This window comes from Pogona vitticeps, chromosome 4 (genome assembly GCF_051106095.1).
Source record: "Pogona vitticeps strain Pit_001003342236 chromosome 4, PviZW2.1, whole genome shotgun sequence".
Taxonomy (NCBI): domain Eukaryota; kingdom Metazoa; phylum Chordata; class Lepidosauria; order Squamata; family Agamidae; genus Pogona; species Pogona vitticeps.
Genome location: NC_135786.1, coordinates 216,249,275 through 216,275,485, shown reverse-complemented (window position 1 = coordinate 216,275,485; position 26,211 = coordinate 216,249,275). Strand labels below are relative to the sequence as shown.

Genomic DNA, 26,211 nt, shown 5'->3' with positions numbered 1-26,211 from the left:
TCAAGCTCTATATTCTTTCCCCTTTGAAAACATCCTGCTAGCTGCCTTCTTCCTAGTTCGTAACACCATCATTGTGGACAGAATATTTAGGTACATGGTTGGGAAGAAGAGGAAAAATGCATGATTATGTGATCCTTTGGCCTGTTTCACATCTCTAAACTCTGGTTTTAATATTTACGTTTGACCAGGCTAAATAGATGAACATGAAAGAGAAAAAGAAAAGTTGTCAAGCAAGCTGTAGAGAGAGGCCATTATGAGTTTTGGGGGGTGCTTTTTTAAGAGAAGAGAGAATGCGATAATAGATATTGGAAGGAAAAAGAGAGAGCAAGGAGGAAAGGCAAGAGAGAAGAGACTTGTTTTAAGAATTTTATTAGCACAAATGAGGAATCGTATTTAAAATGCATTATGTGCATGTACAAATAGATATTCAACCTCTGACTTTTCTTAATTCCCTCCCTTTTTCCTTTCTAAGGTTATTTCTATGTTAAGATGAAAAAAAATCCTTATTTCCCATATATATTTGACTCTTGGATATTTAGATTGGTTACCTGACTTAAAATTTTAATTTTATGAGAGAACTGGGAGTACTGGCTTTAGACAATTTGTAGGCCAATTGGAGGGAAAGCATTTTGGTAAGGAACATTTTCCTTCAAAAATCTCTTTTGGGACTTTTCTGACGTAAAAAATATTTCTGTTCAATTTTTATATCAACATTGTGTTTTTTTTTAAAAAAAGAATAAAGTCAAATCCAGTCCTATATGTTTGCCTAAACTAAGGGGTTGGATTATCAAACTTTTACAAGAGTTAAAGAATGGTTTTTAACCTTTTCAAGTGGTGGTTGTGGTGGTTGTGGAAATGCTGAGACTCTCTAATAAACACTCCTTTTGGGCTAGCATTAAAGTCTTTAGGATACATTGATTGGTTAAGTAACTTTTTATTTTGTTTTATTGTGTTTGTTAGATCATCCACAATATACTTTTTGTGTGCAATACTATTTAAAAAATTAAATTGCCTTTTATTTCATCCAAAGTAAACAGTGAGATTATTTGTTTTAATTCATTTTTGGGTAGCTTGAAGCTCCCGTACTTTCAGCCTTATTTCTAGTCCCATTCTTGCATTTCAAATTATTTTGGCAACATTAAAGTACATATGCTTGAAGGGGTTAATATTTTGAGTGCTGCATGTCATTTTTATAGTTACACTTTCATAATTAGATTTGAACTGCTGTTAGTTACATCCTGAAGGGTCTTTACTAGAGAGTGGCTTACTTTTATTCCACTGGTGTGACCCAATTGCATACCAGTTCTCCTTCTTCCCTTAGAGAGAGACTCTGAGCTGTTGCGTGAACGTGAGTCCGTTTTACGTTTGCGTGAACGAAGGTGGCTTGATGGAGCCTCATTTGATAATGAAAGAGGCTCTACAAGCAAAGAAGGGGAGCCAAATCTTGACAAGAAGAATACACCTGTTCAAAGCCCAGTCTCTTTAGGAGAGGACTTGCAGTGGTGGCCAGATAAGGTACCAATTCTTTTAAACATTACAGTATACAAAGTGTATAATCTGTGTATGTTCATTTCTTCTCTCCACCCTGTTGCAAATGATCTGTAATGTAATTTCTTTGTTATTGGCTAGTGCACATTCAGTGTATACCATTAGTGTTCATTTTCGCATGTGTTATGACATGTTGTAAATGTCAAATGTCCAAGTGTGCATAGATGTTTTCCCTTAACAGAGTTATAGGCTAGCAACGTTTTGGCTTGGATAAGAAATCAATTTTGCTATTTGATATTCTCTTTTCAAAACTTGGTATTAATCTTTCTTTCTCACCATGCTTCAGATTTTCTAATCTCTACTTGTTACCTTAGGTTGGAATAATTTTGTTCTCCTCTTTACCTGGGTTTAGTTATTTCTTTACCTCTTTCCTTTCACCAACGTGTTCATTTTCTTTCTTTCTATAGCCCTCTTGATGAAATGATTCTATTTTTCCCTGCTTAAGTGGAGTTTTGCGGTTTCTTGTTAGGGTTTGAATTTTATTCATTTTGCTTTGACAGTAATAGTGACTTTAAATTTTCCTCCTTTGCCCTGCTAGAGGACAAATGTAATGAAAGTGGTGGCCACATCTAGATTTCATATATTCCTAAATATAAAGAACTAAAGAGCTAGTATTCTACTTATTTTAAAAGACAAGGTTGGTTTGTTTGAAGAGGCATTTTATTTATTAGTTTATTTTATTTATTTATTAAACTTGTATACCGCCCATCTAGAACGTGTCTACTCTGGACGGTTTACACAAAATATAAAAATAGACTAAGAAGGTATAACTGAACTAAAGATACAACCCAAATTAACAGCAGAATCCAAGATAGAAAAAGAAAAAAGAAAAATAGGATAGGTGATGGCTGTAGGGAAGGCCTGCCTGTATAGCAATGTCTTCAGATTGGTCTTAAAGGCTCTCAGCGAGGGGGCCAGACGGATCTCTGCAGGTAAATTGTTCCAGAGACGAGGGGCCACTGCCGAGAAGGCCCGATTTTTAGTTTTTTCCCCCCTTCGGACCCCTCTTGATGTTAGGCCCTTCAGCCGCCTGGCCTGACTGGAATGGGTGATACAGGCAGAACTAGGCGGAAGAAGGCACTCAGCAAGTATCGAGGGCCTAAACTGTTTAGGGCTTTATATGTAATAGTCAGCACCTTGAAATCGATGTGGAAGCAACTAGGTAGCCAGTGTAAGGTGGCCAGGGTGGGGTAAATATGGTGGAATCTTTTCACCCCTGTTAATAGCCTGGCCGCCATTCTCTGGACCACCTGAAGCTTCCGCATCAGTCTCAAAGGAAGCCTCACGTAGAGAGCATTACAGTAGTCTATTCTTGAGACTACGAGTGCATGGGCCAACGTGGTGAGCGTCCCTGTGTCTAGATAGGGACACAGCTGGGCAATCCACCAAAGATGTAAGTGGGTGGACCGAACCATGGACGCTACCTGGATCTCCATGGTAAGCGCCAGGTCAAGATGAACTCCCAGATTGCGAATCACATTCTTTGTGGTGAGAGTCACCCCCCCCCAAAAGGGAGGGAGTTTCCCAAACCACTGACATTGGGGTGCCCTCCTGCAAGACCTCCTTGTTCGGGTTCAACCTCAGTCCATTTGACGCATCCATTGTAGAACGGCCTCCAGGCAGTGCACAAGGGATTTTTGCTTTTTAACCCCAGTTCCTGTGTGTGCACTTTGATTTTTCGGAACACTAAGCACCATTTCTGAGTCCTACTGATCAGTGTAGTGCAGTTGTCACTTTAACATAATACAAGTGTTAGTATGGAATTTGTGTTGCTTCATTGTTTCTTCAGACACTTTAGAGCAGTGGTCCCCAACCTTGGGCCTCCAGATGTTCTTGGACTTCAATTCCCAGAAATCCTGGCCAGCAGAGGTGGTGGTGAAAGCTTCTGGGAGTTTTAGTCCAAGAACATCTGGAGGCCCAAGGTTGGGGACCACTGCTTTAGAGTACTTGCTGTGAAGTAGCCTCACCAGGAAAGGGAAGGTAGATGAAGTTAGGTACCTGAAATGCAACTGAGACATAAGAAAAAAGAGACATCTGCTTTTCTTATCCTATTTGGGAGATGCCAGAGGTGGAATCTGGGACCATTTATAAGGAAAGCATGAACACATCACAGTTGAGCTGAAGTCCCTGTGAACTGAAAGACTACATATTTTCTGATCATGCAGATCACCAGCATGGATTTTTGTTTCGTTAAGATATGTGGCAGAGCAATATTAAACACTGACCTTGACCTACTTTATTTATTTATTTAAATGCTGTGGGCAAACAAATTGATTTGTTTAGAAACAGTGAGCAATTTTCTCTTTGCAGCTAAGATATCTGAGGCTTTGGAGAGTTTTTCTCTATGTGACTGGTTTATAGTATATCTGAGGCTTTGGAGTTGTAATACTGGAAGTTTTAACCTTTGGTTGTATGCTTTTATAGGATGGAATGAAATTTATTTCTATTGGTGCTCTCTATTCTGAACTTGTGGCTGTGAGCAGTAAAGGGGAGCTCTATCAGTGGAAGTGGAGTGAACCTGAACCGTACAGAAATGCACAGGTATGTTTAATTATGTTCAGTAAAATTTGAAATATCTCTCATATGTTTTGATTGTTTTCATTACACCAGAATTTGGCTAGGGCTACAAGGATAGGTGCAACACTTAGCACTCCAGGCTTTCTTAGTGGCTCCACAGTTTTACTTGGAAGAGAGATGAAATTGCTGGGAGATGAGAGAGAGAGAGAGCGAGCGAGCGCTTTGTGTCACTTTGTGCTTTGAAAGATTTTTCATCCTTTCTCTCATCCGCAGTGTGGTGTGCAAGCCACACAATTGGAGTGGAGTAGCCTCAGGAAAGGGGTGGGATTCTTTGCAGTATTACTCACCAGATTCTTAGTGGTAGCTTCATAGACTCTGCTGTATCCAAAGAGAGATAATTTGTTTATATGGCAGGAGGGACTTTGATGTTCTTGATGTCATCACTGAAATGACACAAAGTCCTCTCCCCAATTGTGACTAGATTCTACCTCCCTGTTAATCACACTTATAAAATGCCATCTTATTTTATTTCCAAAGAATCCTTCAATACATCATCCACGTGCGGGGTCCTTGGGATTAACCAATGAGAAAATAGTCCTACTTTCAGCTAATAGCATCAGAGCAACTGTTGCCACGGAAAACAATAAGGTATGGAATACTGAGAGTACGCTTTCAGATTTGTTACTCTCCTTCTCTTGTCATACTTGGAGAGAAATATTATAGCTGGCTTTTTAGAAATTATCTACAATGATAGACCTAAAAATAAGGTTGCACCTAAAACAGAGGTGCCCCGTGAAAACAGAGATAAAGGTGTGTAAATATAAGATTGGAGATTCTTTGGGGTATCGACTTACATATTTCTGAGTCTGAAACTCTATAATGAAAGTGAGAAAGTGTACAAAATAAGAGGAAATTTGTTCTTTAAAAAAAAAAGGGTAAATCCATATACATATTCCAAGGTAAAGCTGTCTGAGCATGAACTGCTGGATAGCTCTGTGGTTTAGGCATCCTGGGAGTTTGATTCCCCTCTGTGCCTCCTTGACAAGGGCTGGACTCAATGTTCCATGTAGTCACTTCCAACTCTCCAGTTTTAAGATGGTCTATTATATATAGATAAACACCAATGTCTAAATCACACACACTGCATTTGCATTGAATGAAACAATCAGATCTTTGCTAACAAAGGAATGTTTAGACAAATAATATTTTTCAGGGGAAGTGAATGGGAAATGTAGTGATTATGGGATGTTGAGCATTTGAATGACCTTTGACTTAAAAAAAGGCAGCTGTTGGAGGGAGAGCCATTGTATGTGTAAAATCAGTATCAAATTGTAATTTAAGAGACTGTTTTGCCTGGATTGATCTTAGTAACAGTCTGTTGCTGTTTTATATCCAACATGAATACAAAGCCTTCTATGCATTATAGCCCCACTACACATACTTTCTTTTTGCCTTTTAGGTAGCTACCTGGGTAGATGAAACTTTGAGTTCTGTTGCTTCTAAACTAGAACATACTGCACAGACTTACTCTGAACTTCAAGGAGAGCGGATAGTTTCACTGCATTGTTGTGCCCTTTACACTTGTGCTCAGCTGGAGAATAATTTGTACTGGTGGTAAGTCCATATCAGTTTACTGGTCCAACTTTTTCCATTCTGCTTTGAAGAATTTCTTATAGGCAAGTTTGACATGCTGAGGGGTAGTCAGTAATTCATTCAAGTTGATGGGATCCTTACTTATTTCGATGTAACTTCATTTTACTTTTTAGTCACACATCATTAGGCTTGGTCACTTGTTTTCCTTCATTGGGGCCTTAGGAAAAAATGAAAATCAAGGTGTTGATTAGTATTGCTTGGTTGTTAGTTTTAATTATTAAATAAGCTTTTCTAAAGATTAAGTTTGAAGTAGCCTGACCAAGTAGGATGGGAAGAACAGAAGATAAACCTTTCCTGCTAGATCATGTTAAGGGCCTTTCTTGTTTGTTTAGTCGTGTCTGACTCTTCGTGACCCCATGGACCAGAGCACGCCAGGCCCTCCTATCTTCCACTGCCTCCCGTAGTTGTGTCAAATTCATGTTGGTTTGTTAGCAGACACTGTCCAGCCATCTCATCCTCTGTCATCCCCTTCTCCTCTTGCCGTCACACTTTCCTAACATCGAGGTCTTTTCGAAGGAGTCTTCTCATGAGATGGCCAAAGTACTGGAGCCTCGGCTTCAGGATCTGTCCTTCCAGTGAACACTCAGGGTTGATTTCCTTTATAATTGATAGGTTTGTTCTCCTTGTAGTCCAGGGGACTCTCAAGAGCCTCCTCCAGCACCACAATTCAAAGGCATCAATTCTTCGGCAGTCTGCTTTCTTTATGGTCCAGCTTTCACTTCCATATATCACGACAGGAAAAACCATAGCTTTGACTATTCGGATTTTTGTTGGCAAGGTGATGTATCTGCTTTTTAAGATGCTATCAAGGTTTGTCATTGCTTTCCTCCCCAGAAGCAGGCGTCTTTTAATTTCGTGGCTGCTGTCTCTATCTGCAGTGATCATGGAGCCCAAGAAAATAAAATCTGTCACTGTCACTGTTTTTTGATGTTGAGCTTCATTCAGGCCGTTTTTTGCACTCTCCTTTCTAGTCTAGCATAATTTCCATGCAAGACACGAACAATCGCACTCTCCCATTCATGTTCCTCATTGATAAATATTAAGTGGCATACTGCCTTTGATTTTAAAGCCATTGTATAGCTTTTGTGATTAGCAATTGATACACTCATCCTTCATGAATTTGCCTAATCCTTTTTGTTCATATCCTCTTTGGCTATCATTTTCTTTTTGTCGTATGCACTCCATAGTTTAACACTGTGCTGTGAGAAAAATGCTTCCTTTGTCCTGAATTTCTCATTGTTTACATTCAGTGGATAAGCTAGGATTCTGAAAAATCTTTCCTTGTATATTTTCAGTTCATATTTTCTACACCCTATGCATAGAAATTGTTTCCTATGCCCAGAGGTGCATAAAACAACTGTGTCACGCTTGCCTTTGTCATCTTTTTCTAACTTGAAGAGCTCCAAAATTGTAACTTTTCCACTCAAGGGATTATAGTAACTCCTTCATAATTTTGTTGTCCATTTTTGAAACCTAATATGTTGATTTCAGATTAAAAACACTTACTCTAAATAGAATGCTGAATAGAACAGTGCTGTGCTAAATAGTGCGTTTGTCCTGTGCACTAGAACACAAGTCTTTTTGGCCATTGAAGAAGAGTAAGCATTGTGGCCAGGTAGCAATTGTATCACATCGAAAGACATGCACTGATGTTTCCACATGGTTAAAATAAGCTGTTCTCTTATGTATGGGACTTCTACAACCTGCCAGGTTATAAGTAGAGTTGCTGACTTGTGGCTGTACTGTATTCTTCTTTGCTATTCTGTGCATCCACATGTTACTTTTTAAATTCATACTAAGGAGACTATTCAAAGCTTATACTCTCTATTACAAGGGGATCTTTGGTCCTGTCCTCGAATTGACCAGTGGGTGAAAGTGAGCAGAAGGGATACACAAAGGGGAAATTGGAGGGTTTTTTGGTGCATGTGTATTTCATTCATTTTCAGATCTTTTATTTGCTAGTCCTTTCATTAAATGCAAAAGGAACAGGCTTTTTCAAATTTTCCCCATTTGTGTTCTGGCTGGCAGTTGTCTAAAAGCCCTAAAGAACCTTTAAAATACGAGAAAATAACTCAGGAGTGAGGCAGTTAACAGAGAATCAATTCAGTCCCATCCCAAGGAATCCTTAAAACTGCTTTAGAAAAGCAGGGGCAAGACTTGACAACGCATGATGATAATGATTGGTAAACTTGGCCAAAGCCTCAAATTATTCAAAGCTTTCTAGCAGGATGTATGTATTTGGGTGGTCTGTACAGGGATATTTTTATATTTAAGTATAGGCTGGATTTATAGGATAGCTTTCTCTCACACATGGGACTGACAGCCAGAATCCTACTGCAGTTTGCATAAGGTTTGCATAACTTACCATTACTTGCAATACATTGACAAGCTAGTGGGGCACATCTTGAATGTCCGTTTGGGCACTGACAAGGTATGTGACCAAGATATGCCTTGGTACATTGATAGTTAGCTATAACAAATTGCAGCAAGTTATGAAATTAACTATTAATTTGTATTTAACAATTTTGCATTTGATTACATATTTAATTTAATTGTATTTTATGTCTGGATATATATGGGTATGTGGGTGTGTATGTGAGTATATTGTTACGTGGGTGCACTGTACGCCTACTGGAGGAACAGTAGTTGTAAGTGGAAATAATGTTTTACATACACTTATAATAATGTTAATTTCTCATAACGGGACTGTTTTTCATTAGCAGTCCTGGGGCATATGAAAATCTATTATTTTTACTTTGAATTGACAGTTTACTAGTAATGTTGTGAAGAGAGGTCTGATGTCTACTGTCAACATTGAAATAATATTTTGTTTCTTTTAGGGGTGTAGTTCCTTTTAGCCAAAGGAAGAAGATGCTAGAAAAGGCCAGGGCCAAAAATAAGAAACCCAAGTCTAGTGCTGGTATCTCCTCAATGCCAAATATTACTGTTGGTACTCAGGTATGAAATTGCTCACTGTGCAACAAGATTTTATTCAAAAAGTTAGTTATGTAATGTGCTGTGAAATTCTTTCAGATTAGTAACCTATGTCAAAATATGTTTTAACTTGTTTTGATGACACGTTCTGGGATTTTTAGTGTTTTGAAATTACCGTATTGTTCTGACTATATTTGCATACCACCCTGGAATGAGGTGTTCTTTGTCTAGAGACTACGTTCTAAGACTTTTATGTTGCAGCTAACATCATTTATCTTGAGTAATCATCAACCTCCAGGTGGCTTCTTTTGACCTCCAATTTCCAGCAAAGCAGACCAGCAATGTACTCTTTAAATTTCAGCCCTGCTGGGCAGGTCTCTTTCTCTCTCATGACTCCCCCACATGCACGGTTCCATCACAACCAGAGCCAAAGCGGTTGAATGTGATTGCTGTGCGGAGGAGGAAGAAAGCTGCATGAGGTGGAATCTTGCATGGGTGGGGCTTAGAGGGAACCTTGCAGACCACTATAGCCAATGATGAGGAATTACAGGAGTTGCAGTCTAAAGCTGTATGGAGGGCCACATTTGTCCGCTCAAGTATATCCTGATTTTATTATGTCACTAGCAATGTTTCTGATTAAAATATATTGTTTCCTTCCTCTTCAAGAGATTGGTTTACTTTTGTTTAGTTTTGATTCTCCATTTGATATAAATACTAGATTCCCTCCTTTTTTATTGTAGGTGTGTTTAAGGAATAATCCTCTCTACCATGCTGGAGCAGTTGCGTTTTCAATTAGTGCTGGGATTCCTAAAGTTGGTGTCTTAATGGAATCTGTTTGGAATATGAATGACAGCTGTAGATTTCAGCTCCGGTCACCAGAAAGTTTAAAGAACATGGACAAAGCTAATAAAATAATAGAGGCAAAGTAAGTGCTCTTAAATTTTATGTGTCACATTTAGAACATTATACAGTGTGACTGGGGAAAGGATGTTAAACTGATTCTAAATTGTGAGTTGCCTTGCTTTCCAGGGTGATTCAGGAGGTGGGAGTCCCAAACTCAGAGCTTTCATTCAGGCTCCTAAATATGGTTAACCTTCAATTGACACAGGGAGCTATACATATTTATCTGATCAATATTTGTTTGAAAGCTATTTATTAGATGTAACTGAGTGAGCCATTACACATCCTAGTCATCTAAGAGAAAGGTATCATTTGGAAATCCAAAACAAGGGTAGTGTTTTTGATCTGAAAACAGTATCTTAAACACTCATTTGGTATTGTTACATCAGGTGTGATTATCACTTAAAAAAACAAAATTGGCAGGCCTGTCCAAAGTGTTGGTTAGTTTTCATAATGCATTAATAGGAAAAGTGGGTTTAGTTACATGTTTATAACATGTATTGTATATGTTATCCTTTAACAGTTACTTGGGTATCCTGTCACTAATCATTAAATAAATGCAAAATAAGCATAGAATCAAAAGTAGCATGAATGCAACAAAAAACAAAAATCAGGCAGCTCAAAATGCGTATTTTAAACTCAGTGGCCTATGTTACATGGATTATTTAATCAACTTAACACTGATTGTCATTTTAATTCTAGACCTGAAAGCAAACAGGAACCAGTGAAAACTGAAATGGGGCCACCACCATCTCCAGCTTCAACCTGTAGTGATGCATCTTCAATAGCAAGCAGTGCATCAATGCCGTACAGTAAGTTCTATAAACAATAAGATTATTGTTTTCTCTTGAAAACCACAGTGGTGCTATGTGTGCCAGCTATATTAATATATCCATACTTGATTACTGATTTCCCTATGCAGAACTGCACAACAGGATCTTAGCCAGTAATACTGCACACCTTCTCATGGAAGACTTTTATAGTACAGAGCAGCCTTTACATCTGAATGTTCATTTTCATATTGGAAATGTGCATTTTATAGGAATGCCACCAAAACAGTATTAAGATTTGCTATTTTGTTTTTACCTAAGAACGGCGGCGATCTACACCAGCTCCTAAAGAGGAAGAGAAAGTGAATGAAGAACAGTGGTCACTTAGGGAAGTTGTGTTTGTAGAAGATGTTAAGAATGTTCCTGTTGGCAAGGTTTGGCTAAAACAAGTTCTGTTTTATGATTATTATTTTTATAGTTGTTGAGCATCAATTCCTTTTTATTTTTAATTAGCAGAGCTAGTTAACAACAAACCTAGCTGTGCTGGTTGACTGGTCTTATTCTGAGATAGTGTTGTATGCAAATGGTTCTGTGTGGACGTACTTTTTGCTTGGTATGGACTTCCTTGCATATTGCATATTCAAAGAAAAATCCATATTAAGTATCCTGTAAAACTAAAAGCTGCTTCTGTGTTAGAGGATACTTTAAAAGTAACGCCTAATGAATTTCTGTGCATTAAAATAATAAACTTATTTCATGTCTGTGTGCCTGTATTCCTTTTCCCCAGAGATAAGGCACCCATACAACTTTCCATGAGGACTAGTAATTGTTAATGTTGCCAGTTGAGATGCTTGTGGACTACAGCTCTTGAAAGCCTTATCCAGCACAGCCAGTGGGTAGCACTCCTGGACCTTTATGTGGGAGAGTAAGGCTGCTGCTGCTGATGCAGTTCAGCAGCCTTTTTAAAAGGCCGTGCTTTCATGCAAAGCTCCTATAGCCTTCTACAAAATTTTTTTTGAAAGAAATTGAAGAAATTATTGATGCAGAGTTGGGCTTTTTGCATGTGCATAAGTGTCTCTTCCTCTGCAGGCAGAAGGGTGAGATCTTGTTTAAGAACACAGTCATTTCCCTTGCCTAATAATTTTCACACATGTTGGAATTGTCATCCGTAGTAAATAACTGTATTATGGGATTTGTAGTTATCTGGAAATAAATGTCAGATGAGGAAGACCATCCCAATATAAAGTAAATAAGTAATAAATGGCTTCAGCCATTTTGAAGGAGCCAATAGCAAATGTGAAAGCCTACGTGCTGTTCTCTTTAAACCCCACGGTTTCCTTTAAAGCTTACAATTTAAATAATTGACTAATAGTATTAATTAGGTTTAAGTGATGAATTAATCTCCCCATGTCTAATTGAAACTAATAAACTAATTTTAAGACTTAATGATCCAAGCTCTGATCTTTTTCCTGTAACATTTTGGGGTACTTATAAAGTCATTAGTCATTTAAATATCTGATTAAGTATGATTGTATTGTTTTGTGTTTTTGTCCTTTTAAATTTCTCTACAAGTATTTGCCAGTTAGATAGAATGTAAGCATAATAAATACAGTGGTGCCTCGCTTAACGAGCGCACCGCATAACGACGAAATCGCATAGCGATCCGTTTTTTCGGATCGCTAATGCGATCGCTTAACGTCTTTTGAATAGGGCTCATTTCGCTTTGCGAAGACCGGTAAGCGTTTCGCTTACCGATCTTCGCAAAACGAAGCCCGACAATCAGCTGTTCGGCGGCCAAAATGGCCGCCGGAAGCCCGGAAATGGCCCAAAATGGCCGCGCGCAGCGTTTTCGCGCCCTCGTTAAGCGAGGCGAGGGCGCAAAAATGGCTGCCGGCCATTACGAAGCTTCGTTGAACGGTGAGTATTTGGCTCATTTGGAACGCATTAAACCATGTTTAATGCGTTCCAATGGGCTTTTCTGTCCCGTTCAACGATGCTTCAGCATAGCTGAAGGTTAATCCGGAACGGATTAACCTCGCTATGCGAGGCACCACTGTACATAGTTTTTAAAAATCATTTTTTTCCAGTTTCATTTGAGGTGGTTCAGTTTATTTCAACACTCTATATAATGTTATCTTCCTATAGGTACTAAAAGTGGATGGTGCATATGTTGCTGTGAAATTTCCAGGGACATCCAGTAATGCAAATTGTACAAACAGCTCTGGTTTGGATCCTGACCCATCTTCACTTCTCCAAGATTGTCGCTTACTCAGAATAGATGAACTTCAGGTATGTGTCTTAACATAAGAGACATGGCAAATTTAAATTGTTAACCAATCTCTTCTGTAGTTGGAGTTCATACTTTGTGTGCACTTGCATTGTTCTGTCTCAAAAAGGATGATTGAACTGGAGAAGGGGCAAGAAATGGGTAGCTCATGCAAAGAATCAGGGTGTTGGTAGTTTGATTCTAATGTTTGGTTTAGCAACAAGATAACTGCAGTTTTTTGAGTTTAGAAACAGTCAACGGCAGGTAAGAAGGGGACATAACCAAGATGTTGAAGATTATACAGTTAATTTTTTGCCGTTTTATAAAAGGAGGTGTTACCAATGAAGTTGATTGGTAATAGGTTCAGGACAGATGAAAAAGGAACTAATTTTTGTAATGTATACTTTTTGGGCTGCATTCAATGTAGAATATCTGGTTGTGAAATAGAAGTATGGGGACAAAATCTCTTCTTTCTTTTTATAGCCTTCAGGGCTCTCAGAAAACTGTTCCCAGAAGATTGGGAATTCGTTCAGAGCCAGTTTCTGAGTAGTTCTCTAGTGTACATAGTGGAGATGATGGACAATTCTATGACATGTCTGAGCATTCTATAGTATTTAGTGCCTTGAAATGATGACTGCTGTCTTTAAAGAAGAGCTGGATAGCTCTGTTGTTTAGGTATCTGATTGTGGAGCCAAAGGTTGGGGGTTCAGTTCTACCTGTGCTTCCTTAACATGGCTGAACTCAGTGATCCAGCTCTGCAGTTCTAAGAAGAAGAAGAAGATGGTGATTGTAGAGGGATAGACAGATTGATGAATTATTGGGTCAGTGTTTATTAGTCCTGAAAGTTAAGAGGAAACTCCCTGGTCAGAGATCACCACATATCTTTGTTAGATATTGAGGGCAGAAACGGAAGGGAATTACTGTAATTTCTTTCTTCTGATGTCCTATGTATGTATTTGTCAGAGGCATCTGCTCGACTGCTCTTAAAGAGAAATGGCAGTCTTTTCTAGAAATCTTTTATGTTCCTAATGAGAAAATTACCGAGATTCATTAAAGTCTTAAAAATATAGAAATGTATTTTCGTTGCAGGTGGTAAAAACTGGTGGAACACCGAAGGTTCCAGATTGTTTTCAGAGGACTCCTAAAAAGCTGTGTATTCCTGAAAAAACAGAAATATTAGCAGTCAATGTAGATTCAAAAGGTAGGGTGAATATTTTTTTCTTGTTTGGTTTCTCTATCACTGTATTTAGAAGTTGACAGAAAACTGAGCACAGAGTGCTGTCCTCTGAAGATGCCGGCCACAGAGACTGGCGAAACGTTAGAAAGAACAACCTTCAGAACATGGCCAAAGAGCCCGAAAAACTCACAACAACCACTGACAGAAAACTGTTGAGCTCATTGTGTTAGACTGTTAAAGCAGTGTATGTTAATCTGAGTGACGTATATTTCATCAATGAATACATGCTGATTCTTTTTTTAACGGTCAGGTGATCAGCTCATTAAACATATTTATGGTTAAAATATACAAAATGCAGTTTAAAAATATACAAGCAATTCATAAAACATATCATGTGGCTAAAATATACAAAATGCAGTTTAAAAATATAAAATCAGTTCATAAAACATGTGGTTAAAATACACAAAATGCAGTTTAAAATGTGTACAGCCAATTCATAAACCATATTATTTGGTTAAAATATAAATATTTCCTGCTGATTCAGTAGCTTGGAACAATGTTTTAAGAAAATAAAATCAATTGATCAGTATTTTCTCTGTGCATGTTTAGGGGTACATGCTGTTCTGAAGACTGGAAACTGGGTTAGATATTGCATCTTTGATCTTGCAACTGGAAAAGCAGAACAGGAAAATAATTTTCCCACTAGCAGTATTGCTTTCCTCGGGCAGAATGAGAGGAGTGTTGCTATTTTCACTGCTGGACAGGTTTGTGTTTTTTTTTTTTTATTTTAAGCATTTTAAATTTTTCTTCAAAAATTACCCTTAATGGGTTAATGTTTATAAATAAAGATGTAATAAGCTAGTATCTTTATCGTAGAGCCAGAGATAATCAACAATAGGGAGTCTAGGAGAGGCAGGAAAGAGAGATAGTGAAGGTCCAGTTTGCGACATGTACATATTGAAACCCTTCCACCCACTCTAATCTTTCTGGTCTCTGTTTCCTTAAATGGATTGTATTTTGTATTCTCCAAAGATGTGGGGAAGGGACATTTTCTTTCACTGAATACCCAGTGTTCATTCCATATCGCAACAGTTCCTGAAAATGGATCCCTGGCTACTGCTGGAGACCAACTGTTGAAAGCCAGCATAGCTGGTAGTCAAGTATTCTGAGAATTGTACTCCAGCATCATATCTGAACAACAGTCAGATATGATGATTCCATTACTCTGTGATTATCTTCCCTAACATGGCTCCTCCAGGTGTTTTGGATTATGACTCTTGTCAGCCCAGACATCAAGGTCATTGAGGATGGGAGTTATAGTTCAAAACATTCGAAGAAGCACTGTCTTAGGGAAGAGTTCTTCATGGTATGCCTGGCTAACGAGTAGAGAATCTTTAAGCTCAAATTAGTTGGCTATTTATTTATAAATGTGGGCTGTGTTTATACTGTGTCTCCTTGTCTAGTTAGGATGTTGATGCAGTCTGGAAAGGGAAAGACTGAAGTTAGGAAGGACTTTATGCTTTACTTAATCAATGGTTTGTGTATCTTTTGATGGACCATCTAATGGCATTCATATACTGTTTCTATGAACACAATCTTCTCATGTACTAATGGAATTGGGGAAAATTTTGGTTGATTTTTTTAATGTAATGAAAGCATAATTGGTGGTGAGATATGATCACTAATTTTTCTACCTAGCCAGAGTATAGTTTGGCTGCTTTGTGGGAATAGGGCGGTAGCCAAGTTGGATTGTGTTTTTCTCTGAAAGTTTCATTCGGCAGTGCCCTATTCTAATATTGGAATAAGGGAGATAGGCACAAAGAACAATGTCATAGATTGATGTTGATTTAATTTTGTTCATACTGTTTATTTTATCTTTTTATTGTTGTCTTAGTCATGTTTGTGTTCATTTTATCATGCTGTCGACTGTCCAGAATAGTGCATTGCACTAATGAGGCGGTATATCAATCAGTCAGTCAATCAGTCAATCAGTCAGCCAGTCAATGTTCAAACATAATGTGAAACCTATAGGGAAGAATAACTCTATGTAAGAACTGTATATATGCTAAATGATGGAATTGTTACAGCAGTAACTGAAACAGTATGAGAAGACTAAAGTCTGAGTTGGATAAAAAATTAACTCTTTGTACAGGAATCCCCTATCATTCTTAGAGATGGAAATGGAACTATATATCCAATGGCGAAAGATTGTATGGGTGGAATAAGGGATCCTGATTGGCTTGACCTTCCTCCTATTAGCAGTCTGGGAATGGGAGTTCACTCTTTGACAAATCTTCCTGCTAATTCAACCATCAAGAAGAAAGCTGCTATCATTATAATGGCTGTTGAGGTAATTTATATATTTAACCAGCTTCCTTAGAAATAGTACTACTGTATTATAGATAATCTACCTCTTAAATTGTGCTCCAGTGTAGATCTATATACCTAAGTAAAATGACTTTGGATGTACAAGTTCTGTGATTTATAGTGGGATGTATAGGCCAAAATCCTATTAGTATTCATGAAGGGATCATGTAATTTGCTGTGACTAGCACTCATCAATTATGATTAATTGATGAATGCTAATCATCTGTTTGTCACTTGCCTGGTCAAATATCTGATAAAATGCTCAACATGTATCCCAGTGCCTTATCAATTAGCCGCAGCAATTCTTGTGATCCCTAACAGGATTTTGGCCAAAGGGATTTATTGCTACAGCTACAAAATATGGTTGGCTAATAAATATTTATTACATATAAATCCATCTTTCCCTATCACATTTCTTTTTTTTTCTGGTCAGAAATCTGCCGTCATTTTATAAATGTGCTAGACACATTCATTTTTTAGAATATGGCCTTAATAAATTATTTCTCATATTTCCACTTTTAAGCAGGTGAATGGGTCACCCTTAAAAATTGCATACCATCTTGTATAAATGTGCACATTCCTTTGTGAACAGGCATATACATTTATATTTTACTGGGATGAGAGATTGTTTATAGATGGCATTTTCTGGAAATGTAATTTGCTTTTGCTTTTTAAAAAAATAGGTGCTTGGGAGTTCTCCAGTTTAAGTGACAGAATATTTACATATGAAAATACCCTTTCCCCTATAAGAAAGAGACTCTGGATTACTTGGGATGCCTCCACCACAGGGTGTTTTATTTCAAGTTTTGACATCAGTTATTTGGTTATAGCTTCAGAATTGGCAGACTGTGTTGTTACGTGCTTTATACAGGAGTGGACAACTCTGATCCTTCAAATAGTTTAAATCCATAACTTATGTCAGCACAGCCTATAATGAGGGATTATGGGAGTTGCAGTATAAAAACATTTGAAGTATCATCCGTTGCCTGGCTCTGACCTAATAATATACAGTGGTGCCTCATTTAGCGATGTTAATTGGTTTTAAAAAAACATCGCTATGGGAAAACATCGCTAAGCGAAACACCATTTCCATAGGAATGCATTGAAAACCGGATAATCCGTTCCAATGGGAACGGATTACCGTCCTTAAGCGAAAATCGCCATAGGAAACATCGCTAAGCGATACAATGTTTTCTCCATTGGAATGCATTGAATAGGTTTCAATGCATTTCAATGGTTTTGACAGGTCCGTTTTCGCTATTTTTAAAGTGTCATAAAATGTTCAAAAACTATTTAAAATGCTTGGGATCATTAGTGCACCTTGTAAAACCTTTGCAAACTTAACTTGGCTTTGTTCTGACTCTTCGTTAATTTTTGGTGAATTTCCCCCCCGTTGGAATGCATTGAACTGTACATTTGACAGCTGTCAAATTAAGTTTGCAAAGGTTTTACAAGGTGCACTAACGATCCTAAGCATTTAAAACAGTTTTTGAACATTTTAAGACACACTTAAAATAGCAAAAACGGACATCACTAAGCGAAACGGGGACCTAAACTGTCATCGCTAAGCGAGGCAAGGTCCCAAACATCGCTATGCGAAATGTCCTCATAGGAAACATCGCGCAAAATCGCTCCAAAAACCTCATCGCTAAGCGAATACATCCTTAAACGAGGCAATCGCTAAGCGAGGCACCACTGTATCATTGTACTGCTATGCCATAACACTCAAATTTAAAAGCACCCTATTTAGCGTATAGCAAAATCTCTCTGTTCTCAAATGATTTTATTGATCATACATGGTGGCTAAAATCTTTCTGGTGCAATTCCTAATTTGATAGAAAGAATTTCAATGTGCAAAATGCTTTATGATCAACCACATATGTATCCTGCCTTTGTCTGTGGATCTCAGATAGGCTGCATACTGAAGCATAAGAACAACACTTGCTTCCATGTTATTGATGTTTCTCAATTTTCTGAATACAGAAGCAAACTTTAATGCAACATATTCTCCGATGTGACTATGAGGCCTGCAGGCAGTATTTGCTGAACCTTGAGCAAGCTGTTGTCTTGGATCAGAATCCACAAATGCTGCAGACATTCCTTGGCCACAGATGTGATGGAAATCGTAATATTCTGCATGCCTGTGTGTCTGTATGCTTTCCAACCAGTAATAAAGAAACTAAAGAGGAAGAGGGTGAGTTTGGTGATCTCATGAAAATTCCTCTGAATAACGTTGAGACGAAACTAGGTCAGAATGGGTTGAAGCCTTTTTTGAAGCAACTTAGTAAATAGTGAGACTCCCCATAAATGATGATGAATGCATATTATAGTTTGTGACCATTGTGGAAAAAATGAAGTTTAAAAGCATCATGGAACAAAAACTTAATTTACAGCAGGTTTCAGTTCAGCACAATACTTTATCCTTCAGAGGCTGACATTAGTTTCTTGGCTATAAAGAATAAACTCAGTGTTGGAAAGATCTGTAGTTACATCAATCAGTGGGTTTAAGATCTGTTGTTTGTAGCCCAATAAAGATCAAAGCAAGTAGTGAAGGTGGAATATTAACATAGTTGCATTGAAAAGGATTAAAAGAAAAATACAGTGAGCACAAGTGAGAGAAAGCCCTCATGCTTGTTCCGATCAGACATTGCAGCTATGATGGTCAGCTATCCATTGATCAGAGACCCTTTTCACCTGTTCCACCTGAGCACAATCATATTTAGAAGCATATCCTGCCATAATCTTACTTGGAATTTTTAAAAACTTATATAATTTTCCAGGCTTTTTTCTGAACATTCTCATTATTATACACACTGTACCTTATTAACCTCCCCACTGTGCCTTAAATTGGAGAAGCTTTTGGTCCTCTCCAGTCATTGTTCTCAGCACTGTTATTGACTTTCCTGGTAATAGGTATCAAGTCAGTTTAGGTGCCAGTTTTGCGCTACCAAGTGCAACCTTTCTCCCCCTAAGTAGCATCTGACAGTCTGTATTGAAGATCTGTTCTTCATGCCAAAACTTTGTTCTTCATTCAGCATCTTATCAACAGCTCCATGGCCTTATTCTAAACAACTTGTATTTTTCTTTTGTGCATCAGAATAAAATCAAAATGCTTTTATACCTTCCATGTGCAATGGGATTGGGAAAGAAGGCAAAAATAAGCAAATCCAGGAATCCATCCTCTAAATATCCATTGTATCTCTGAGCTTCTGATTGTTGTATACAGCAGATGAATGGCTTATGACTGTTTGTCTGACTTTTAATTATACAAATATTGGTAAAGTCTAATGTGTCGTGCCTTTGACTGGGAACTGGAATTGCTCTGTTTTTGCATTTGCATTTTATGTCTCCTCTGTGCTCGAAGTTGTTGATAGTGGGCAATCAAACCTGTAGTTCTGGAGTAATTTTGAGAAATTCAGTGCTAAATTCATATATTAAATGTACATAAAAGTGAACACAAAAAAGGTATAAACTTACTTCTTCAGTTTATAACATTTGGTAATTAAAAAAAAAACAACCCAAAACTAGTCACCAAAATTCTTCTTTTTGCTTCAGAAGCAGAGCGCTCTGAAAGAAATACATTTGCTGAAAGGTTATCTGCAGTTGAAGCTATCGCAAATGCTATTTCCGTGGTGTCAAGCAATGGACCAGGAAATCGTGCAGGATCTTCAAGTAGCAGAAGGTAAGATAAAATGAATGTTATTTTTTCTGCTATTGTGATATCAATCATTGTTTAGATATTATAGCCCCAAAAAGCTGTTTCGGCTCTTCTACATTGTTTAGACATTATTAATTTCATATTGGTGTCCAGTATATCCATTTAAACTTTAAGTAAATGTATTATTTTCAGAATAATTCATTATCTCAGAAATAGATTTTCCAATATGGACTGTTAACGCCTATAACAAGACAAAACAAATTGGAACAGAATTCGCCTTTATCAGCTGAATTCTACTTCTCAGTGCCATTGATGTCTGTAGTATGTTATCTTTTGCCCCAAACAGAAATACACATGACAGACATTATAAAAAGGATGGAATTGCTCCATTACTATTTGTGTAATATAGCCACAAAAACAAACATGCTTGCATGTGCACACACATCAGAATTTGTGAGACAGACAAAATCCTGTATTTTGCCATCCATCTTTTCACATGTCGTTTCTGAAGTGCTTGCTGTTAGTCTGTGCAAACATATTAACAAGAAGAACAAAAGAAAATGAAAGCAAAACCACAGAAGACAAAGATGTTGTGCCAACTTAAAAACTGACTAGTATATTTTAATGTGTGCTTTCGTGGAACAAGTCTATTTCTTACCGTGTTTCCCCGAAAATAAGACAGGGTCTTATATTAATTTTTGCTCCAAAAATGCATTAGGGCTTATTTTCAGGGCATCTTTTATTTTTTTCCATGTACAATAATTTACCTTTTTTCAAATACAGCAATATCATCTTCTTCTGGTTGCTGCACAATAGTGGTGGGCGGGGTATCACTTAACTAGGGCTTATTTTTGGGGTAGGGCTTATGAGCATCCTGAAAAATCCTACTAGGGCTTATTTTCGGGGAAACAGGGTAGTAGTCTATGTCTTCTACAGAGGCTACATGGCAGAAAGATGCATACAAGATTCTAAGAACATCTTTTGAGATGTTTTTGGAAATAGTATGGACCTCGATTTACATAGATATTTGACAGCAAATTTACATTCCATTTCTTTTAATTGGGGTAAATAAGATCCCTGATAGTCTAATAAGATAAGCATTTAAAATAAAATGAAAATAATTCAAATTAATGAAACTGAAGCACCATTTACTCAGATTTGCTAGAAAGATTTACAGATTTCGTGCAGATGTAGAGGCCCTGAACTAGATGGACAGATGGTCTGAATTGACAGAGGGTAGTGTCCTATATTCCAGTTTGAATATTGCTTCCCCTCCCCCTCTTAAACAACAAGCCCCTATATTGGATAGTATTACTAATTACTTTTTTAAAACTCCATGTTTCCAAAGTGTTTTTCATGTAGGTGAGTAAGGAGATTGCTATTTGGGAAGCATAACACTGGGTATATAGATAGCTCCAAAGGCTAATGTGCACACATGACATAACACCACGTTCTCAGTACTCTGGAGTTTGATGGCCATGCTTTTCCATTGGATGAGGTGGCTGTATCATTGCTGGTTTTCAGTAAAAAAAATTCCAGGAGGCCTTCTATTTGTCTTCTCAAAATTTCATCTTCTGTTTTGTTTTCCTTTTAAGGAATTGTATTGGTTTCAAGAAGTCTGTAGCTGATATTTCAGCTGTATCTAACTAACTGTAGCTGATATTTCAGCTGCATCTAACTAAGCAACTTCTCATTTTAATGGAACTAAAATGTTTTGGTATATAAATATCATGGTGGGGGAGCCAGGTTGGATTGCTTTAGTATTTCAAATAATAAATGCAGACATGTGAATAAATAAATGAAAGTATTTGGCTTTCAATCATACATAACTAATTTAAGCACAAGAACGTGCCATATTCATTTTTCTTTTTATCCTTAGTTTGCGACTGAGGGAAATGATGAGAAGATCTCTGAGAGCAGCAGGTTTGGGAAGGCATGAAGCTGGAGCTTCTTCTAGTGATCATCAGGATCCTGTTTCTCCTCCAATTGCTCCTCCAAGCTGGGTTCCTGATCCTCCTGCAATGGATCCTGGTAAGTTCTTGAGATGCCCTTGTCCATACATCTCAGGTTCCAAGGCCTTTTCAGATAGACTTGTTTAAAAACACACACACAAAAGAATTGTATGAATTTGAAATGCAGATATGCACTAAAACATTGAGAAGCATTGAGCTAGTTACAATTCCCTTTGGTTCTTGCAGGAAGATATTGGGTCTTGAAATTACTGTTTACAGCTTATTGGAAAATGTTGCTAATTTAAAAAATTACCCTTTGCGGTCTGCTGTAACGTTAGCAGTTATTTTTCATTTTGTTGAATATCCTTTGCCTGGAGAGAAAACTTAAACATGTAGCGTGATTAGTTAGTGTGGCGTGCACATGTTGCCAGGGATGTGTTTTATGTATTGATGTGCATCCTGCTGTTCTGTTTACTAAAAGATGGTGACATTGATTTTATCCTGGCCCCTGCTGTGGGATCTCTTACCACAGCAACGACTGGCACTGGCCAAGGACCCAGCACTTCTACTATACCAGGTGAGAAAACGCTACTTTGTATGCTTGCATATGTTGCTCCCCTCTGTATTGCCTACTGTGACCTGAAAATGCATCTTCCTATTATTATTTTTTCATAATTTGTGAAACATAGGTTAAGAATACTTACTTTATCAGTCTTTTCTATAAAAGATATACAAAAATTATGGTTTAGTAGCACTATCTTCTTCTTTAAAATAATTACTGTTAACTCAATTCTAGAATGTCAAATTTCTGATCCTGCATATACATCAAAATTTGTCATTTCTGATATAACTAAAATGTTGATTGCTCATAAACTGAGTACACTTGTGCCTCTTCTTTATACTGTTGTGTGTGAGCTGCTTTTCTAGATAGTTGTTTTTCACCAAATGCTTTTCTGATTGTAGGTCCTTCTACAGAACCCTCTGTAGTGGAGTCAAAGGATCGGAAAGCAAATGCACACTTCATACTGAAACTGTTATGTGACAGTGTTGTTCTACAGCCTTACCTTCGGGAACTGCTATCTGCAAAGTAAGGGTCTTGGTGTCTATATCCCCTACATTGTTTCATTGTCTTAGGAAGCAGATAGACAGACATGATGTCTCCTTCTCTTTGCCCACCTCAGAGATAGTGGTGAAAGGCAACAGATATCCAGTGTTCATCGTCGTGCCTCTTCTCTGAGAATTTATCCAGACGGAGATTGGATATGCTTATAAGGGGTGATAGTGCAAAAGCACCGAATTCCTGTAAGCGAAAGTAGAGATTGTGTATTATGAATAATGCAGATTTTTGAAATGAAATGCCGCCACATCTCCTGCCATTTATTCACAAACATGATTCACAGAAGCCACAGATGTTTCCCCTTGTCCTCTCCCCAAATCCTCTCCCCCTCAGAAAGGAGATGGGTCAAATCTTGGGTCCTCTAGGGTCAGAGAGTTGACTTTACGGTAGGTCCATTACATAGCTGCTCCTTGCTCTAATCATATTATTACGAACTTGTCTGTTGTCTATGGTGAGTAAGTAAGTAGCAAGAGGATTTGACTTTTATTATTATTTTAATACTTCATTTTTTCATTGCTTGTTTTTTTCCTTTCTGTACCGTATTTTGGCATCTTGATGTAAGTTTTAAGATAGAGATTGGTATCTGAATGAGGTTCCTCTGATAAAGGTGTAAAAAGGGTATTTAGAGTTCACTGAAAATGACACGAATGAATTACTGTTTTAGGGATGCAAGAGGTATGACGCCTTTTATGTCTGCTGTTAGTGGCAGAGCGTATCCTGCTGCAATTACCATTTTGGAAACTGCACAAAAAGTTGCCAAAGGTAAGTAATGTTGGCAGTTGGTTTGTTTTATGTATGCTAACAATTGAAGAGTAAGATGACAGTCTGAAATGTTTAAAAATATGACTGTAAAGGAAAGGAGCAGCTTCCATGCTATGTAATGTGTTTTTCCCCTCCTATGATTAATCTATTAGAAGGAGTTTCCTAGCAATTTCCCTAGCAGTTGTTCCCTTTGCTTTATCTTAGGAGGATTTAGATGTAATATAACAAATATAATATTTGAAGTTATTTTTAGTTAATCCTGAGAGGTAATAAATGCTGAAACATTATGCTTTATATTAGGGCTTTGAAAACATTTTTTGTATAATCAAATCTAAATGCCTTGCTGTTCAGTGGTTCTTAAATTTTCATTTTGAACTCCCTCCTCCTCCTCCTCTTCCTTCTCCTCCTTTGGTTTTAAAGCAGAGGCAGCTTCAAATGAAAAAGAAGAAGATGTGTTTATGGGAATGGTTTGTCCAAGTGGCACAAATCCAGATGATTCTCCTTTGTATGTTTTGTGTTGTAATGACACCTGCAGTTTTACATGGACTGGTGCAGAGCATATAAATCAGGTAAGTTTAGAAATGGGGAAACAGGTCTTTACTAAAACATTGCATGAATCCTCTGATTCAGATTGTAGATCAGAGATGGATCCCAGTTTGGTCTGTGGTGATCCAATCCCTGCTTACTTCAGTTTGTACCTTGAATCTGAAAGGATTTGTGAATTGAATGAACATACGAAACACACACACCCCTTAACTGTCTTCTCAAGAACAGAACTTTCCTCGTTGAGGCTGCAGTCAGGAATAGCTAGGTGTAAAGACCTTGTTGCTTGTGTGTATGTTGTACATATGTGACTGTGAGTTAGTGAAGCCTATGGTCTGTGAAGCCTGTGTTAGCTGGCTGGATAGTTCAATGTGTTAGGTCAAGTTTGCCACTGTGCATCCCAGAAGAGTTAGTCCATATGGCCTTGGATAAGCTGCACAGTCGCAGGGTGCCCCCAGAAGAAAGGATTGGTAAATATTTCTGAATACTCTGTACTGGAAAACTCTGAAAAAGATTGCAATAAGTCAGAATCCATCATCATCATCATTCTTTATGGTTGCAGACCAGCAAGATTATAAAAAGACAGTCATACAGAAAACTCCTATATATGGAGTATATGAATCCTTCTTTGAAGGTGACTGCAACATTTTCTCTCTAGTTCTCATAGCAATCAATAAAAATTTAGACACCCTGTTAGTAATATAAGTGGACACACCCTCTAAATAGGACAGTAACAAATCTGTAGGGCTACCATGCAGAGAGACACCTATTATGGAGAGATTTACTTCTTTCTGCAGTCATCATAAGTCAGAATTGAGGTGACAACACACCGTTATTATTATATTCCTCAAGGGTAACATTATTAACTGGGGTGCCTCTGGCGGTCTGACATGCTTTGACTCCTTAAACATAATGACACATATAGTCTGTTTAGGACTTCAGTGGTTATTGTTTTTGTTTTTTAAATGCATGCCAGGGCAGTTTTATAATGCTTAATGCTTTTTCAGCTGTAAACGTATTTTCCTGATCCCTTGCTTGTGGTTTCTTTGCCAGAAGATTTCATTCTAGAAGATATAAATTGAAAGGAAATGGCCAAAATTATGCACAGGATTAATTTTTTTTCTGAAATGCTCAATTTCTCTCCCTTTTAGGATATATTTGAATGTCGGACATGTGGTTTACTGGAATCTCTGTGTTGTTGCACAGAGTGTGCAAGGGTGTGCCATAAAGGTCATGATTGCAAGTATGTGATTTTTCTTCTTTTTGTTCCTAAATCTGAAGTGTTAATATTCTGCTGTGAATTCTTCTAATGCAGTGGTTCCCCACCTTGGGTAAACCAGGTGTTCTTGGATTCTAACTCCCAGAAGCCTTCACCACTAACTCTGGGGTTTCTGGGAGATGCAGTCCAAAAACACCTAAGTTACCCAACCACTATTCTAGTGGTTCCCAACCTAAGGTAAGGAAGTTGAAATTGTAGTTGTTGGGTTTGCTTCCCATTTTGGGGGACAGGAGATAGAACTAGCCAACTTTCTGATTAAAAAATATCATTATTAAAATACATGATGTAGTAGAGGAGAAGGGGAGTCTGTTTATTTTGGACTATGAAAGGAAGAGAAACTGCTATCTTGACTTCCCAAACTAGTGTGGCTTTTCATAAACAAGATGACCTGTAAAGTGTTGCTTAGATGCACATGCTTCATTTGTTTCAGCAGATGTTTATAAAATTAAAATTATGACTTGTGTCATTACCAGAACTAATTCTTCAGCAGGCTCATGTATTATGATGTCTCACACACATAGAGATCTTAAATCAACTCTGCTTTCAGGCTGAAACGTACATCCCCCACTGCATATTGTGACTGCTGGGAGAAATGCAAGTGCAAAACATTAATTGCGGGCCAAAAGTCTGCTCGTCTTGATCTTCTTTTCCGATTGCTGACCACCACAAATCTTGTCACTATGCCAAACAGCAGGTGAGTGTCTCTTTACTGATAATAATTTGCCTGCGGAGAAGTCCAGGGTTATTCCCCTCTCGTATCTCTTATCT

At 37.8% G+C, this 26,211-nt stretch overlaps 1 protein-coding gene across 12 annotated transcripts in view; it reads left to right on the top strand.

Annotated features, from left to right (window-relative positions):
- The window catches only part of UBR5 (ubiquitin protein ligase E3 component n-recognin 5), a 97,883-nt gene that overhangs the window by 26,342 nt on the left and 45,330 nt on the right, over window positions 1-26,211 (top strand). For 7 of the 12 annotated variants that reach the window (XM_020783408.3, XM_020783409.3, XM_078393630.1 and 4 more), the window contains 21 exons: window positions 1,304-1,515; window positions 3,973-4,089; window positions 4,603-4,713; window positions 5,525-5,679; window positions 8,559-8,676; window positions 9,393-9,577; window positions 10,255-10,364; window positions 10,644-10,756; window positions 12,468-12,611; window positions 13,678-13,789; window positions 14,375-14,529; window positions 15,918-16,115; window positions 18,116-18,326; window positions 19,688-19,814; window positions 21,670-21,821; window positions 22,224-22,319; window positions 22,706-22,829; window positions 23,524-23,621; window positions 24,042-24,190; window positions 25,316-25,407; window positions 25,991-26,137. In XM_020783408.3, coding sequence (XP_020639067.2) covers window positions 1,304-1,515; window positions 3,973-4,089; window positions 4,603-4,713; window positions 5,525-5,679; window positions 8,559-8,676; window positions 9,393-9,577; window positions 10,255-10,364; window positions 10,644-10,756; window positions 12,468-12,611; window positions 13,678-13,789; window positions 14,375-14,529; window positions 15,918-16,115; window positions 18,116-18,326; window positions 19,688-19,814; window positions 21,670-21,821; window positions 22,224-22,319; window positions 22,706-22,829; window positions 23,524-23,621; window positions 24,042-24,190; window positions 25,316-25,407; window positions 25,991-26,137 — 2,926 coding nt within the window. The remainder of the gene's footprint in view (window positions 1-1,303; window positions 1,516-3,972; window positions 4,090-4,602; window positions 4,714-5,524; window positions 5,680-8,558; window positions 8,677-9,392; window positions 9,578-10,254; window positions 10,365-10,643; window positions 10,757-12,467; window positions 12,612-13,677; window positions 13,790-14,374; window positions 14,530-15,917; window positions 16,116-18,115; window positions 18,327-19,687; window positions 19,815-21,669; window positions 21,822-22,223; window positions 22,320-22,705; window positions 22,830-23,523; window positions 23,622-24,041; window positions 24,191-25,315; window positions 25,408-25,990; window positions 26,138-26,211) is intronic. The other 5 variants (XM_078393629.1, XM_020783413.3, XM_020783411.3 and 2 more) reach the window with 2 other exon arrangements.